At 35.8% G+C, this 15,988-nt stretch overlaps 1 protein-coding gene across 8 annotated transcripts in view; it reads right to left on the bottom strand.

Annotated features, from left to right (window-relative positions):
- ARB2A (ARB2 cotranscriptional regulator A) overlaps positions 1 to 15,988 on the bottom strand; it is a 424,835-nt gene that overhangs the window by 373,616 nt on the left and 35,231 nt on the right. For 5 of the 8 annotated variants that reach the window (XM_082723963.1, XM_082723964.1, XM_082723966.1 and 2 more), the window contains exons 2-3: positions 6,531 to 6,632; positions 2,066 to 2,166 (exon numbers count right to left, since the gene is read on the bottom strand). In XM_082723963.1, coding sequence (XP_082580089.1) covers positions 2,066 to 2,166; positions 6,531 to 6,600 — 171 coding nt within the window. In that variant the 5' untranslated portion in view covers positions 6,601 to 6,632. Of the gene's footprint in view, positions 1 to 2,065; positions 2,167 to 6,530; positions 6,633 to 15,798; positions 15,923 to 15,988 lie in introns of all 8 variants that reach the window. The other 3 variants (XM_082723968.1, XM_082723969.1, XM_082723970.1) reach the window with 1 other exon arrangement.

Here is a 15,988-nt window from a genome sequence, read left to right as displayed (position 1 = left end):
ACTTCATAATACTTTATCGTAGAGTAAGATCCACCAAAAATCAAACCTGTGACAATCCATATGTCCAAAGAATATAAGATAGGAGATCTAGGAAAAAGGTATCACTTGTACATGGACAATATAATAAGATACAATTGCTAAATTCTGACAGAGATAATGCTAGGGAATATAGGTTAAGGGTGAAAAAGATGCAGATGACAAAAAAGACAAAGTTTGTTTAGAGAACAGCACCTGTCCAAGTGAACAAATATGCATGGCTCATGGAAAGGAGTAAACTGTAAGTCCCATTTAAAAACAAAACAAAACAAACATCCCCAGTTCTTCTGTAAGGTCATATACTACAGATATTCCTAGAATCAACATACTACTAGCCTGAGGCATATAAGTAATTCACTTATGGGGAATGGGAATAGTTCATGTGCAGCAGAAATTATTCAGGGCATTAATTAAACTTAAGTTACAAATGCTAGCAAAAAATGTCAAGAACTCTGAAGGGTCTGAGATTTTATTCTCTTTGCCAGCTAACAAATTAGCCTGCTACTATTTCATGGATATTGCCAAAAGACACTAGATTTCTATGTCAGAGACAAAAGACTATTACTCAAGGTATTCAGCAAGCAGCATAAGCTTATTTTCATCTCTTTCTTTTGTCCTTCAAGTCCTAAAGAGGCAATATGGACAGGCTAAAACAGAGGCTAAGCACACAGTGGGACTGCATCATAGCTAAGGGGCCTCAAAATTTATGAAGCTCAATCTTATAAGGGGGTTACTACCAAACCAGCCCATTCTTTGTCACTAGTGGCGGACGGGAAGAGCATTTTCCTGAAGAGCAAACAAATCTGTTCTCTCTCCTGGATGAAGACACAAGCTCTGTCTTCCAAGCTGTTTCCTACACAAACACCCTTGAAAAGATAGTCCACACCAAAAGCTGTCAACGCCTTTGCTCAGACACATGTGGAAATGTAATTCATGGAGAACTGTCTTCCAGCAAAAATAAACTAAGTTTCATATATTCTTTATGCTGCTGTTTAATCAAGTAATTCATTCTGACTAGTTTTTAAAGAATCAAAACAGGATTATAGGAACTTTAGCTTTTCCTTAAAGAACTGAAGTAGTATGTATTATCACACTAAACAAATGTGTCCATGTACATTTTATTATTTTTTTAGGGTTTTGTTTATTAATTTGACAAACAGAGATCACAAGCAGGCAGAGGAGGCAGGCAGAGAGAGAGGAGGAAGCAGGCTCCCTGCTGAGCAGAGAGCCCCATGTGGGGCTCGATCCCAGGACCCTGCGATCACGACCTGAGCCAAAGGCAGAGGCTTTAACCCACTGAGACACCCAGGCATCCCTCCATGTGCATTTTATTAAAATTATTTAACATGACATAGGATGAGTAAAACTTTTGGCTTTAACAGAACATTCACCTTAATGACAAATGCCATTTTCAAGGGTTCCTCACAATGGTACTGTGTGAGGAAACTAAATGCTCACAAGGCCTCATCCTTCATCAAGTCAAAGGTAAGTAGGTTAGACACACTTTATTAGCCAAGCAAATACCAATCTTGTTCACATAAGTAAGAATTTTTTTTACCTTTATTGAGGAATAACTGTGATGATTTGATATATACACACATTGCAGAATGATAAACAAGATTAATACAATTAACATACTCATCACTTCATATAATTAACATAAGTAACTCTTTTTTTTTTTTTAAGATAACCACTTAAAAGAACACTTATTCCTCCTGACATAGCAGAGGATTCAACCTCTTAAAAACATTTAAAAGATAAAATTCGTCATGAATTTGTCTTCTGATGTAATGACTCACTACAAAATATTAAGGTCATGGGAAGGACAGGTTTACATAAAAACATAAACCCTGAGAATATGTTTCAAACATAACCATTGAAATGAACAAAAAAAATTTTTTTTTTTTAAATCACTTTTTTTTTTAACGAAAGACTTAATGAACTGCCTTAGCTTCAAAACCTTTATTCTGACTCTTCAAAACTGGAAAAAAAAAAAAAAAAGAGTGTGAAGTTTAATATATGACCTTACCTCTCCTAGAGCTTCATATCTTTTCTGGTTCCATCTGTGCAAATCTTCTTGGTAGTTAAAAACAAATGGTTCCCCAGTTTTTATGTGTCTTAACTGTCCCTCTAGAAGATAAACAAACAGTATTGCTATGATTCAGAGTATATTTATAATAATATGAAAAGTAAATAACATCTGATAAAATTTTAAAATAACTTCCTCAGAAGTTTCATTTTTTTCTTTGCATTTTTCCCTCCAATATCAACATGATGCAAACATCTAAGTACTATAAAAGAATGCCCTCAACTACTCAAATGCTGTGCCTTTTGACTTTCATTTCTCTAAAGCAAATGAACAACATTTGAGGGCCTATAATATATAAGGATCATGGCTAGCTACAGCTATGAACAAGGTCTCAGTGTCTAAGCTTAGAGGCTAGAGGAGGATTAAAAGCATAAATATCCAAAAGTTAAGCAACTTTTTAGGAAGGTAAACAAGAATGAAGTTAAGTCAACAATCTAAAAACTGCCACAGGCAATTCATGTAGATAATAAAGACTAAAATGAGTTTGGAAAAATGGAAGAGGAAGACCCTTATAGGTTAGAATAGTTTCAGAGGTTCCAGGGAGATTTCTCAACTAGGCCTAAAGTAAGGGTAAGATTTCAAATGAACACTGGAGAAAAGCAGTGAGCCAACATCGATTTGGACTGTCAAATCAGACACATTCAATTCAGAGATTTTACTGATAATAAATTTGCTAATAATAACAAGGCAATAAGCAATCAAGAGGCACAGGCAAAGAAAAGAAGAAGAGGTCTGGGACAGCCTAGGCATTTCCTCCCAGGTCCTTCGCCCTTACTGGCAGCACTCTCTGGTCCAGAGCAGGTGAAGTCTCAATGTGAGGCGAAAAGATTACATCATACATTGGTGAGCATTTGGTTACAAAATACTTCAGTTTTATGTGCCAGAGAGTGGTACTGCTTCTGTTATATCCTTCAGAGAAATATACTTCAAATATCCACAGATTATGCTTGTTTACCATAAGCAAGCCGAAACCAGTCACCCGTTCAAAGTATTCTGTAGATAAACACTCTGCTCCTAGCAAACACTGGCCTATATTCACTAAAAGATTACATTATCAGGATGTTTTTAAGAAGAAAAGGCCAGGCCACCTGTGTTCTTTCTGTCCCAGAAGTGTGCTGCTGGTGATCAGGAGAGAGACCACAGGCCAATTACTTTAACCTATTCTCCCCTGCCTCTACCTAGCAATTTAGACAAAAATGTGAAAAATGGACAGAATGTTCGAGTAATAGTGAACAATCCATTTTAACAGAAACAAAACGAAGTACTGAGCCAAACTGCAGAACACTGGAGAACATGTTGGGATCAAAAAGCAGAAGACTTCAACTACTGGGTCTGGACTTTATGCTAAGAGCAGTGAGGCACAAGAAAGGGTTTAGAGACCAAAGAGGGACATGACATGCAGAGTGGAACTTAGTATTTGATTTTTATTCAGTGAGGGCAGGAGTGGAAAAAAAGTTGAAAGGAATGTATGGCACTAAAACTGAACCCTGGAAAAATACTACTTCAAGTAAAACTACTTCACTATTTTTATGAATCAATTTCACCACATATAAAACTGTCTTTTTAAATATGCAAAACAAGGGCTAATCCTTATCTGTAAAGTTTTTAATACTCTCAACATGAGACACTGTTTTGGATCACTACATAGAACACTCTTTTTTGGGTTCTTTAGGAAAATGGGACCTATTAAAATAGCCACCTATTACCACTACTGTTAAAAGTGAAAAGGTTAAGAGGCAAAGAAAGTGAGCACTCTTATCCAGGAAAAATGTCTGAATCACTTAGGTTATATTTTTATTTGTAAATATGGCATTTCTCAAAGGTTTGGACTCCAGTGACTGTCAAAGGTCTGATTTAGGCCATTTTAGCTTAGGGCCCCCTAAAATCAGCTGTAAAGTTTCACATGTATATCTAAAATATGTGCTATTCTAGGAAATGTATGCATATAGTTTATCAGATTTGTTATGGAGTGCAGGACCTCAAAGAGGCTACCACTTGCCTAAATGAATTAATAAGTTCAAAGTATTTAGAATACTTCCTGGCATGTATTAAGAGTTCAATAAATGCCAGGTACTATAGAAGATGATATTCAAACTCAAATGGTCTGCCACAAGTTCAATTACTTTTTCTAGTGATCTAAAAGTGTGCTCTTTCATAATACTGCACCAGAGCAGAGGGAGTATAGGTGAGGGTAAAAGGAGAAAAGCCTTCAACTTCTTCATCAGCAAGGACATTTGAGGTGGGCCTTAAACGATTACAGCAATGGGAAACACAAGATGTATTTGAAAAGGCACAGAAGGGGTGCCTGGGTGACTTAGTGGGTTAAGCCTCTGCCTTGGGCTCAGGTCATGATCTCAGGGTCCTGCGATCAAATCCTGCATCAGGCTCTCTGCTGAGCAGGGAGCCTGCTTCCTCCTCTCTCCCTCTCTCTCTGCCTACTTGTGATCTCTCTTTGTTAAATAAATAAATAAAATCTTTTTTTTTTTTAAGATTTTATTTATTAATTTGACAGACAGAGATCACAAGTAGGCAGAGAAGCAGGCAGAGAGAGAGGGAGAAGCAGAATCCCTGCTGAGCAGAGAGCCCGATGCGGGGCTCAATCCCAGGACCCTGGGATCATGACCTGAGCCGAAGGCAGAGGCTTTAACCCACTGAGCCACCCAGGCGCCCCAAATAAATAAAATCTTAAAAACAAAAGGCACAGTGATTTTAAAGAATAAGGTATAAATCTGATACAGGTAAAAACAATCTCTTCCCCTTTGTTACAAATTGTCTGGCTTAGAATAAAATTTGTATCCAAATTCTTCTTTTATCCAACTACTTTAAAATCCTTTAGGAAAAATTAGAAATTTCTTCAATCAGGTAAGGTTTGGAAAGTTTAATTCCAAACCTTTTGTAATCTTGTTATCATAAAATTAAAAAAGAAGTCCTGAAAGACACTGTTAGAATTACCTTTTTAGGGGTTTAGTATTGAGACCTAGTTTCCTATCTCCAAATTCTCACCTTTTTGAAAAAATATTCACTGTTAACCCAAATTCAAAGGTGAACCGTATCAAGCTAAAAACAGATCCTTAAAAGTGACATTCTCTCCTTAGAATTTAAGCATTTCTCCTTAATACTATTAGACTGTGTTTATGCAAGACAATGTCCAAGATACTTATAAAATAAATGGTAGGCATGTGCAAGGATGCACACACATTTGAGGTATACATATATGAAAAGGTGTATGTGTATGCAAAGATATAGGTATCACATTAGTGTGAATGCAAGGTAAGTACATTCAAGGGTGTAGAAGTGAGGAAAAGATGTCTGTATGTATCTGATAAGAAACGGAAAGATAAAAGTTTATTACTTCTGGAGCACCTGGCTAGCTAGGTCAGTAAAACAAACACTACTCATATATATCTTGGCATTAGATATCCTTTATTAAAAGCATGAAAATTAACATCAGATAAGAGATCAAAGTTTCTAATATCATGTTTAAAATCAATTAATCTTCTAGTACACAGAGACTGTCACTATAAATTCTGACACATGTAAGTGTTATTATTAAGGGATATCCACTACTATAATGGTAACAAATCACCAATTTAGTTGATGTGGAGCAACAAACAGAAACCTACAACTTAAACTCTACCAAGCCTGTAACACTAGTACTCTTCAAATGTTTAATAGTATGTTATTAATTCAATCAATCGTAATTCTTCGTTCTAGAAACATCCTTGTAACTTATGGTATGTTCTTCCAAACCCCAAGTGGAAAGTCTTTCTTATTTAGAATTTAATTAATAAATTTTAAAATAGGCAGGATGCCTGGGTGGCTCATTCAGTTAAACATCGGCCTTTGGCTCAGATCATGATTTCAGGGTCCTGGGATGGAGCCTCGTACCAGGCTCTCTGCTCAGCAGAGAGTCCGCTTCTCCCTCTCTGTCTCTCTACTCTCATTCTTACTCTCTCTCTCAAATAAATAATCTTAAAAAAATAAAATAAATTTTTAAAAATAAGAATGTTGCCTGAAAAAAATCATGGAAAACTGAGCATTAGGCTTTAAAATATCATCATAGATGATAACTGCTAGCCATTTCCTTTCAAATATGTGAAAATTAGTATCTTTCTACATAATATAATTGGAGTTCCAACTGGATGCCTGAGAGTTGAAAGCTCTGGGCTGAAATACTTTAAGTCACATCAAATTCATGTCCATTGGTTTAAGTGATTTGACAATTACAGAAAATTACAATTTGGTTCTTCTCCTTGAGTGAAAAATTTCACCATGAAGGGGTCAGTCATTATTTCTTAAATGAAATACATAAAACATTCTAACTGGCAAATAAAAATAGTGAATAATATCTGTCCTATGATTCTATTAGCATGATAAATAAATCTTGTATGTAGCAAACACTTACTTTCATTAAAAGCATATTCAAATCCTTCCAGGGTATCAGGAAAATCAAGAGGTGGTTCATCTTTTTTCATTAGTTCATCCAAATCAATCCTAGATAATAAATCTAGAAAAGAATATGAAATGCATTAACATTGATTTTCTTAATGTTATATTTTAATAACAAAGTTAATAGTAGAGATTGTATTTTTTATTATTTTAAGCATCCTTTTGTTCTACTAGATTACTTTATATGAGTTGCCTTATTGATAATGTTTTTAAAATTTTAAGTTCCCCAAGTGCTATATCATGAGAATATCAAAAGCACTTTCAAAATCATCAATTCCCAAAACAATCACAATTTTAGATCCTATGTACCACTGTAGTAAATTATTAACTTCTTCTCCTCAAAATATTCAGCTATTAATTTTTATCTCACTAACCTCCATCTATAGTTTCAAAAGTTTCAGGTCATTTAAACAGTCACTAAATCTTACATAAAGATGAAACTACCATTTATGAATAAGGAAACTTACAAATTTAAATGGGGTAATATAACACATTATTCCATTTTATAGGAAAAAATCACAATAATAAAATACAACATGCTCACCAGAGAAAATGTGGTTAACACAAAGCATTTGATTTCCATACAATAAAAATACTCTCAACAAAGATTTTTAAATAAATAAATTTTTTAAAATACATAAATAAATTTTTAAATAAATATTAAATTTAAATATTTTAAATAAATAAAGTATTATGAAATAATTCTGGAGTTATAGAAATGTTGAAAGAAAATACAGATAGTGCCGTTATGTCCTCTACCCAGTTTCCATGGAACACTCTATTCCCTTTTGTTAACACCTAAAAAGCAGGTATTAAGTCAGGAAATGGGTGGAAGACATGAGCAGACACTTCTCCAAAGAAGACATACAAATGGCTAATAGACACATGAAAAAGTGTTCATCATCATTAGCCATTAGAGAAATTCAAATCAAAACCACATTGAGGTATCACCTTACACCAGTCAGAATGGCCAGAATTAACAGGGCAAGAAACAACAAATGTTGGAGAAGTTGTGGAGAAAGGGAAACCCTCATACATCGTTGGTGGGACAGCCACTTTGGAAAACAGTGTGGAGGTTCCTCAAAAAATTAAAAATAGAGCTACCCTATGACCTGGCAATTGCACTACTGGGTATTTACCCCAAAGATACAGATGTAGTAAAAAGAGGGGCTATATGCACCCCAATGTTCATAGCAGCAATGTCCACAATAGCCAAAATGTGGAAAAAGCCAAGATGCCCTTCCACAGATGAATGGATAAAGAAGATGGGGGTCCATATACATAATGGAGTATTACTCAGCTATCAAAAAGGATGAATACACAACTTCTGCATCAAAATGGATGGGACTAGAGGACAGTATGTTGAGTGAAGTAAGTCAAGCGGAGAGAAAGTCAATCATCATATGGTTTCACTTACTTGGGGAACATAAGGAATAGTGTGGAAGGACATTAGGAGAAGGGAAAAACAAAGGGGGAGAAATCAGAATGGGAGATAAACCACGATAGACTGTGGACTCCAGGAAACAAATGGAGGATTTCAGAAGGGAGGGAGGTGGAGGGATGGATGAACCTGCTTATGGGTATTAAGAAGGGCAGAGATTCCATGGAGCACTGGGTGTTATGCACAAACAATGAATTATGGAACACTCTATCAAATACTAATGATATACTGTATGGCGACTAACATAACACAATAAAAAAATTTTTTAAAACTAAACAAAATAAAAATAAAACATCCCACATTACCAGGGTACATTTGTGAAAGTGAAGAAACCAACATCTGTATGTTCCTATGAACTAAGCCCAGAAATTATTCACCCATTTTCCTCTTAAGGTCCATTTTCCATTCCAGGATCCCATCCAGAACACCACCCCACATAGAGTTGTCATGTCTATCAGTCTCCTCTTGCCTGTGACAGATTCTACTCTTTGTCTCTTTTCTATGATCATGACTCTTTTGGGGAATATTGGTTAGGTATTTTGCAGAATGACCCTCAAATTAGGTGTATATGATTTTTTTTTTCATTTTGTGATTAGACCAGGGTTACAGGAAGAATACCACAGAAGTAAACGCCCCTCTTATGACATCATACCAGGGAACATGATATCCATGGTATATCACTGGGGATGTTAATCTCCATCAGCTGGCTAAGGCGACTTCTCAACTATGATCGCTATTTTTTCCTTTTCTATAATCTATTCCTTGGAAGTGAGTAAGTCTAGCCCACATTCAAGGAAGAAAAGTAGAGCTGTGCTCTGCCTTGTGGAACAAAGAATATCTACATACATTATTTGTAATTCTTTGTATGAATTTTTGTCTCTCTTCCTCCATTTACACATTTATCCAATCTTTTATCAGTATAGAATACAATAAATCCATCTATATGGAACATCAAAATATGCCAAAGAAAAAGTAGTTTTTCTACCTCTAGTCTCTAGTCTCTTTCTGTAGGACATAAAGACAAGCCATCAAAAAAATAATTTTTTAGTGCTCTTCAAACTGCCACACCCAATAAACCTCGACTCACATAAAAATACAGCATCTTCAAAATTCAAAATAAAAAATGTTTGCAAATTCTCCAGTAAAATGGAAATGTCACATAATATGCATAATGGGCTAACAAAGGGATACAGGCTGACAAATTTCTAATTCATTGGTGAGTATCTGAACACCATGTACTTCTGTGCAAAACCGATTTTTTTAATAGCAAAAATGGCTTGGAGTGGCTCGAAAATTCTCTTACCAATGAGCTGAGGTTCCTTCACTATAGTCATTTACAGTTCAAACTTAGAAACCTTTTAATCAGATACACAGCAACCATCTAATTTTTAAGCAGATATATTATGTCTAACAGTCGCTTTGTCTATTAGTTCAGATCATAAAATGCCACCTAACATCTACATACCAATTTAAGGTTTTCACATACTTTATCTCACTTGATCGTCACAACCCTATAGAACAGTAACATGTATTATCACCTTCACTGTCCTTCAGATGAGAAAATGAGCTCAGAGAGGAAAAATGGCTTGTCCGAAATTATACCTTAATAGTACAGGGGGATTAATGGAATAGATGTAGTTTCCAATACCTAACTCAATGCTCTTTCAAAATCACCATACTTACTCTATGTGCCCTATCAACCCTAAAATATTCTAACCCTGCTCTTCCTTACCTTATGAAGAATAAAGTTAGGAATATAGAAATATGCTTTTGCCTTGCTTGAAATGTTCCTATGAAGGACAAAATGAAAACTAAACAAAATAGGCATTCCTTAAACTTCTCTTCTATTAACAAAGGAACCAGATATAGATATTTTATTTCATTAGCACTGAGAAGACATGTAGAAAGAAAATGTCAGAAATTATTTTTTCTGCTTTTTAAAAAGAAAGCAATACTGTAAGTTGCATTTTACATAGAGACTGAGTTTCAAAGGCAGTGGATTAGGCAAAAATCAAGTATAATAAAACGTTTCCATTAAAAATACCTTCATTCACCTATAAAATACAGTACGACTAAATCCATATAATTTAAATATGCATCAGATGTAGCACAAGTGTTTTTTCTAAAACATGCCTCTGGTAATTAAAGTGACTCAGCAACTAGAATTCTAAACTTCAACTAAGCATATGCAATACTTGGATAAAAATACCACTTGATACCCAAAGAAATGAAAACAAAGGCTTAAACAGATTATTTGTACACTCATGTTCATAGCAGCATTATTCACAATAGCCAAGAAACAACTCAAGTGTCCAAAGACAGAGGAATGGTGTGATGGTTAATTTTATGTGTCAACTTAACTAAGCCATGCAGTGCCCAGATATTTGGTTAAACTTTCCTCTGAGTGTGCCTGTGAAGGTGTTTTGGGATGAGATTGACATTTGAATCTGGATGAATATGTATATGATATTTTCAAACACTTTTGGAAAACTAACATAATGAAATTGGTTGGTTGCTCCTAAGGTCACTGGACAAGGAAGTGGAAAAAATAGACAAATTCAGAATTCAAATTCTCAGCTCAAGCACATCATAAATAACCTCTAATTTTCTAAGTGTGTCCTGAAGGTAACTCTGATCTCTTGTAGCAGAAGGGTTGAGATTGTTAAAAATCAAACACAAGCTCATCCTGCAACCAGCTGAATTATAATGTGAGCAGAACTACCAGCCTCATAGCAGTCCACTGTTAAAGAGAGGACAGTGACTGGGGTCCTGCAAATTGGAATGGAATGCAGTTGAGGACAATGACTCTCTAAATTCTGACCACTCTTTGTCAAAGGAAGCTTTCCACCCTCAGTAGAAGCAGTCTCTCTACCTTAGTCTGGGAAAATTAAACCTTTGTTTAAGGAAACTGTCATGCCCTCCCCTGAGGCTGTTGCCAGGCAAGACAAAGCTGATTCTTGGGGCACCTGGGTGGCTTGGTGGGTTAAGTGTCTAATTTCATTCAGCTCAGGTCATGATATCAGGGTCCTGTGATCAAGTCTCACATTGAGCTCCCTGCTCAGAGGGCAATCTTCTCCCTCTCTCTGTCTCTTCCCCCCTCCCCCTTGCTTGTTTTCTCTCTCTCTCTTTCTCTCTCTCTCTCTAATAAATAAATAAATAAGTGGATTCTCTTCAGGACCCACAGCCCAAAGCCCTCTTTGCATCTAGACTTTCAACTATACTCCAGTCATAGCAGGCCACTAAAGGTGAGGTTTAAAGTGTGACTCAGAAGGAGGTACATGACACCCAGCACAACATAAGAACTACCTGGTTTTTCTAACTTATACAGATAGAAATCCAGAGAACATGTGTGGGAATAAATATTAAGGGTATGGAACAATGGAAGGTCATGGACCTGGAAGGAAAACTGGTACCAAGGACCTGGATTGAGAAACCGGTACCAAGAAAATCTGGGAAAGAGTTATGTGAGTAAGTCCCCTCTGAAAAGGAAAAAGAAGTGAAAGAAATCTGTGTCCCAAATTAACGCTCACCAAAAGGTGACCTCAAAAGAGTAAGATATTAATAATCAAGTGGATAAGATGACTCCTGTGGAGACCAGTTAGCCTCTCTCCCCAGCCACCCCTGTCATTGCCCAATGGGCTCATGAACAAAGTGGCCATGGTGGCAGAGATGGTTGTTATGCATGGTCTTATCAATATGAACTTACACTCACCAAAGCCAACCTAGCCACAACCTGGACTGATTATCCAATCTGCCAGCAGGAAAGAACACCACTTAGTTGCCAATACGGCATCGTTCCTATAAGTCATCAGTCAGCTACCTGGTCACAGTGGATTACATCAGACCACTTCCATCAGGAAAGAAGCAACCTTTTGTTCTTACTGGAATAGCTACTTCCTCTGAATATGATTTGTCTTCCCCACATGTAATACTTCTACTGTATCTACTGCTCGTGTAGTTACAAAATGCCTTACCTACCATCATGGTATTCCACATAGCAGTGCTTCTGATCAAGGAACTTACTTCACAGCAAAAGAACTGCAGCAATGGTCCCATGCTCATGAAATTCAATGGTCTTACCATTTTCCCCACTATCCTGAAACAGCTAGTTTGAGAGAATGGTGAAATGGCCTTTTAAAGATTACAGTGCCATCAAGGTGATAGAACCTTGCTGGGCTGAGCAAGATTCTTCAGAAGGCTGTACATACTCAGAATCAGTGTCCAATATATGGTGCTATTTCTAACATAGCCATAATTTACAGGTCTAAAAATAAAGGGATAAAATGGGAGTATCACCATTCACTATCACCCCTAGTGAACAAGGAAAGAATGTCCATTTTCTCACTATTCTCATTCAACAGAGTATTAGGAATCTTAGTAAGTACAAAAAAGGCAAGAAAGGGAATAAAAGGCATACTGTCCAAAGTGCAAATGACATGATGGTTTACATAGAAATTATCAAGGAATCTACCCCCGAAATTCCTTGAACTATTAAATGACTTTAGGAAACTCATAAGATATAATATCAACACGTAAAACTTGATTATATTTCCATAAATTATCAGTTAACATGTGGCAACTGAAATTAAGAACACAACACAGTTTAAAATCACTCTAAATAATTAAATCTTAGGGGGCACCTGGTTGGCTCAGTTGGTTAAGTGACTGCCTTCAGCTCAGGTCATGATCCTGGAGTCCTGAGATCGAGCCCCACATCCCTGCTTGGCAGGGAGTCTGCTTCTCCTGCTGACCTCTCTCCTCTCATGCTCTCTCTCTCTCTCTCTCAAATAAATAAATAAAATCATTTTAAAAAATTAAAAAAAATAATTAAATCTTAGGTATAAGTATAAGAACAAAGGTTTACAACTTACATGTTGAAAATTACAAAATGCTCATGAAGGACATTGAAGATTTAAACAAATAAGAGCCATACCAGGTCATGGACTGAAAGATACAATAAAGATGTCAATTGTCGCCATATTCATCTATAGGTTTAAATATAATTCTTATCAAAATCTCAGTATATTTTTTCGCAAATATAATTTTACTCTAAAATTTATATGGAAGAGCAAACAACCTAGAATAGCTAATAGCTAAACAATTTTGAAAAGGAATAAAATGGGAAGAATCACTCTACTCATGTTTAAGATATACTAGTAATCAATTGAGTGTGATATTGAAGAAGAGATAGACACAGATCCATGCAGCAAAAGAAAGAACCCAAAATAAGGCCACCCAAATATAACCAATTCATTTTTGACAAAGATGGAAGAAGTAATTCCATGGTGGAAAGAAAGTCCTTTTCACAAATGGTGCTGGTGCAAACAGACATTAACAGGCCCCCCAAAACCAACAAACCAACCAAACACCCACCTTGACTTAGATCTCCTACATTCTATAAAAATTAACTCAAAATGTATCATAACGTAAAATCTAAAATTATAAAACTTTTAGAAGAAAACACAGGAGAAAATCTTCACAAACCAGGGTCAGGCAAAGGATGCACAAACATGACACTAAAAGCGTAATCCATAAAAGTTAAAACTGATAAGTAGACTTCTCTAAAGATAAAGTTTAATTTAGTTTGACAATTTGTTCTAAATATACTTTGCTATGCACTGTCACTTTATTTTCTATTATTTTTAATTTAACTCCTTCATTAATTGTTAGAAGCTCACGTGTACCAGGCTTTTTATTGCTATAGTACCAATGAATTAAAAGATTCAGAGAAGCTAAGTAGCTAGTTCATGGTAATCAGAAAAACCTGAGTTTGAATCCAGGCAAGTTCACCTTTAGACCCTATTCATACTCTTTTTACATACATCTAGTAGCTCTAAAATCTAGAAAATCTATGCAAACTCTTATATATTGCTTGAGAAAGTGTAAATTGGAATGACTATTTGGAAAATGTAATTTTTACATGATCAAGTAAGGCTGAAGATGCACAAAAATCTATCTAGGAAACCCAGTGAGTCTATTTAGAAGGAAATACACACATTCCTTCACCTCTCTCCTAAATCAGCCATTATTTTGAGAGTGCTAGTCATTTCCAGCAGCATACAAGCATACACTAAAACCTTTTACAGAATTTCCACAGCTTTCTCCAATTCCTCTCTTTCCATTTTCTATGGAAACTCCCCCATGTAGCTTTCATTTCCACCAATCTGTGAAAACAGCTCTTTGTGATGATCACCAACGACCTCTACTTCGTCAAATCTAAAAGTAATTTCTCAGTCCTCGTCTAACCTGAATCATTATTATGACTGAATGAGTTACTCCCATTTTCTTCATTTGGCATTCAGGATCTCTCTCTTGCTCTTGATTCTCAGACTATTTTACTAGAAATTCATTTTCAGATTCTTTTGCTGGTTCCTCTTCATCTTCCTGACCCTAGAGTTGAGATGCATCAGGCCTCAATCTACAGATCTCTTCTTTTCTGTCTATACTGACATCCCTGGTGATCTCAATTAGGAGCTCTGGTCCTTTAAATATTACCTCCATGCTAATGATCCCTAAAATTTTTTTATCTCTAAACCAAATGCTCTCCCAAACTCCATACTCAACTTCTTTACCTTCCCGTTTAAGTAACATCTCAGTTTAATATTTAATATGTCTAAAACCTAACTCTTGCTTTTCACTATTATCACCATAACTTGATTTTTGCAGTTTTTTAAATCTAATACATAGCATCTATCTTAGAGCTTTTTAGGCCAAGAACCTTCAAATTTTTCTTGATTTCTCCTCTAACATCCATGTCTAATCCAACAGAAAATCATGTAATCTCTTCCTTCCAAACATAAACAGAATCTGTCATCATCCTCTTTTGTTACCATCCTAATCCAACACATCATCATCTCTCACATTTGTCAGGAGAAAGCAATGCTCTTAGCCATTTCCCATATTTGAAGGTAAGGGCTAGTTATACCATCCCCTTGATAGAACATCAGCTCTAAAAGCAGAAACATGATGAGGCAAATTGTGAGCTAAGAAACTGGCTATGTTGTCATATATATGCTTCAGGCTTTCATGAAGAGATGAAAGGTAGAGGAGAGATTCTTGAGGTATCTTTATCATCCAGCCTCATAAAACAGGACAGGACAGGATTGAGGGCTTCAGAAAAATGGCTGCAGTCAAGATGGTCTGTGGTTACCTGCAAAGCACCGTAGAGACCACAAAGACTCTACACTGAACAAGTAAAGAGACTCATTATCTGGCATAGTTGGCATCTTAACTTTAAGAAAATCCGTTGAAGAGATCTTTCAGTTCAACAAAGCACACTTATTTTAGGAGTAAATTCTTTTAGACTGCAGACTTAAAAAAGTCTAGAACTCAAAATTCCCAAAGAATGTCTAGGGTAAATTCCCTCCGAGGTGTTAACATGGAGAACCTTTCAAAAAATACCCCTAATTAATGCCACAAAGATAGAATACTGGATTATTAGGCAGATCATTATCCTAGCCTAGCATGACATTCTGATAAAAAAAAAATATGATAAAGGCAATAGTCTTAACTCAAGAGACCTAATGTTAGTTTTAGCATTAAATATACAACTTTGGATAAGAAAAGGGATATGAATTCTTAGTTACAAAATTACATGATTTTGTGATTTATTTACTAAGTACATACTCCATCTCAGATATTGAAACAGTTGTTAATCCATTACAGATGGATAAAAACTCACATTCTTATTTTAGAATTGAAATGAATGGAAGATCACCTAAATATTCCTATGCTTTCATTAGGCACAATGAAAATACCCTGAAAAAGCAAAATAAGTATGTACCTTTCAGTGCAGTAGTCTTTTCTTTTTCATCTGGACCTCCCTGCTGGATTTGTGCCATGCTTATCCAAACTGGCAACAAAATTAAAGAGCTCAAGGAAATAGACATCAATCTTCAGAAGACAGTCTAGAATGAATGAAAGCAATAAATTAAGCTCTACTCAATCCTACCTACTCCATGAGAACTTCCTAG

The sequence above is a fragment of the Mustela nivalis genome (assembly GCF_964662115.1).
Source record: "Mustela nivalis genome assembly, chromosome: 3".
Classification (NCBI taxonomy): Eukaryota; Metazoa; Chordata; class Mammalia; order Carnivora; family Mustelidae; genus Mustela; species Mustela nivalis.
Note: the sequence above shows the minus strand (reverse complement) of the source record. Positions and strands in the feature narration are given on the sequence as shown.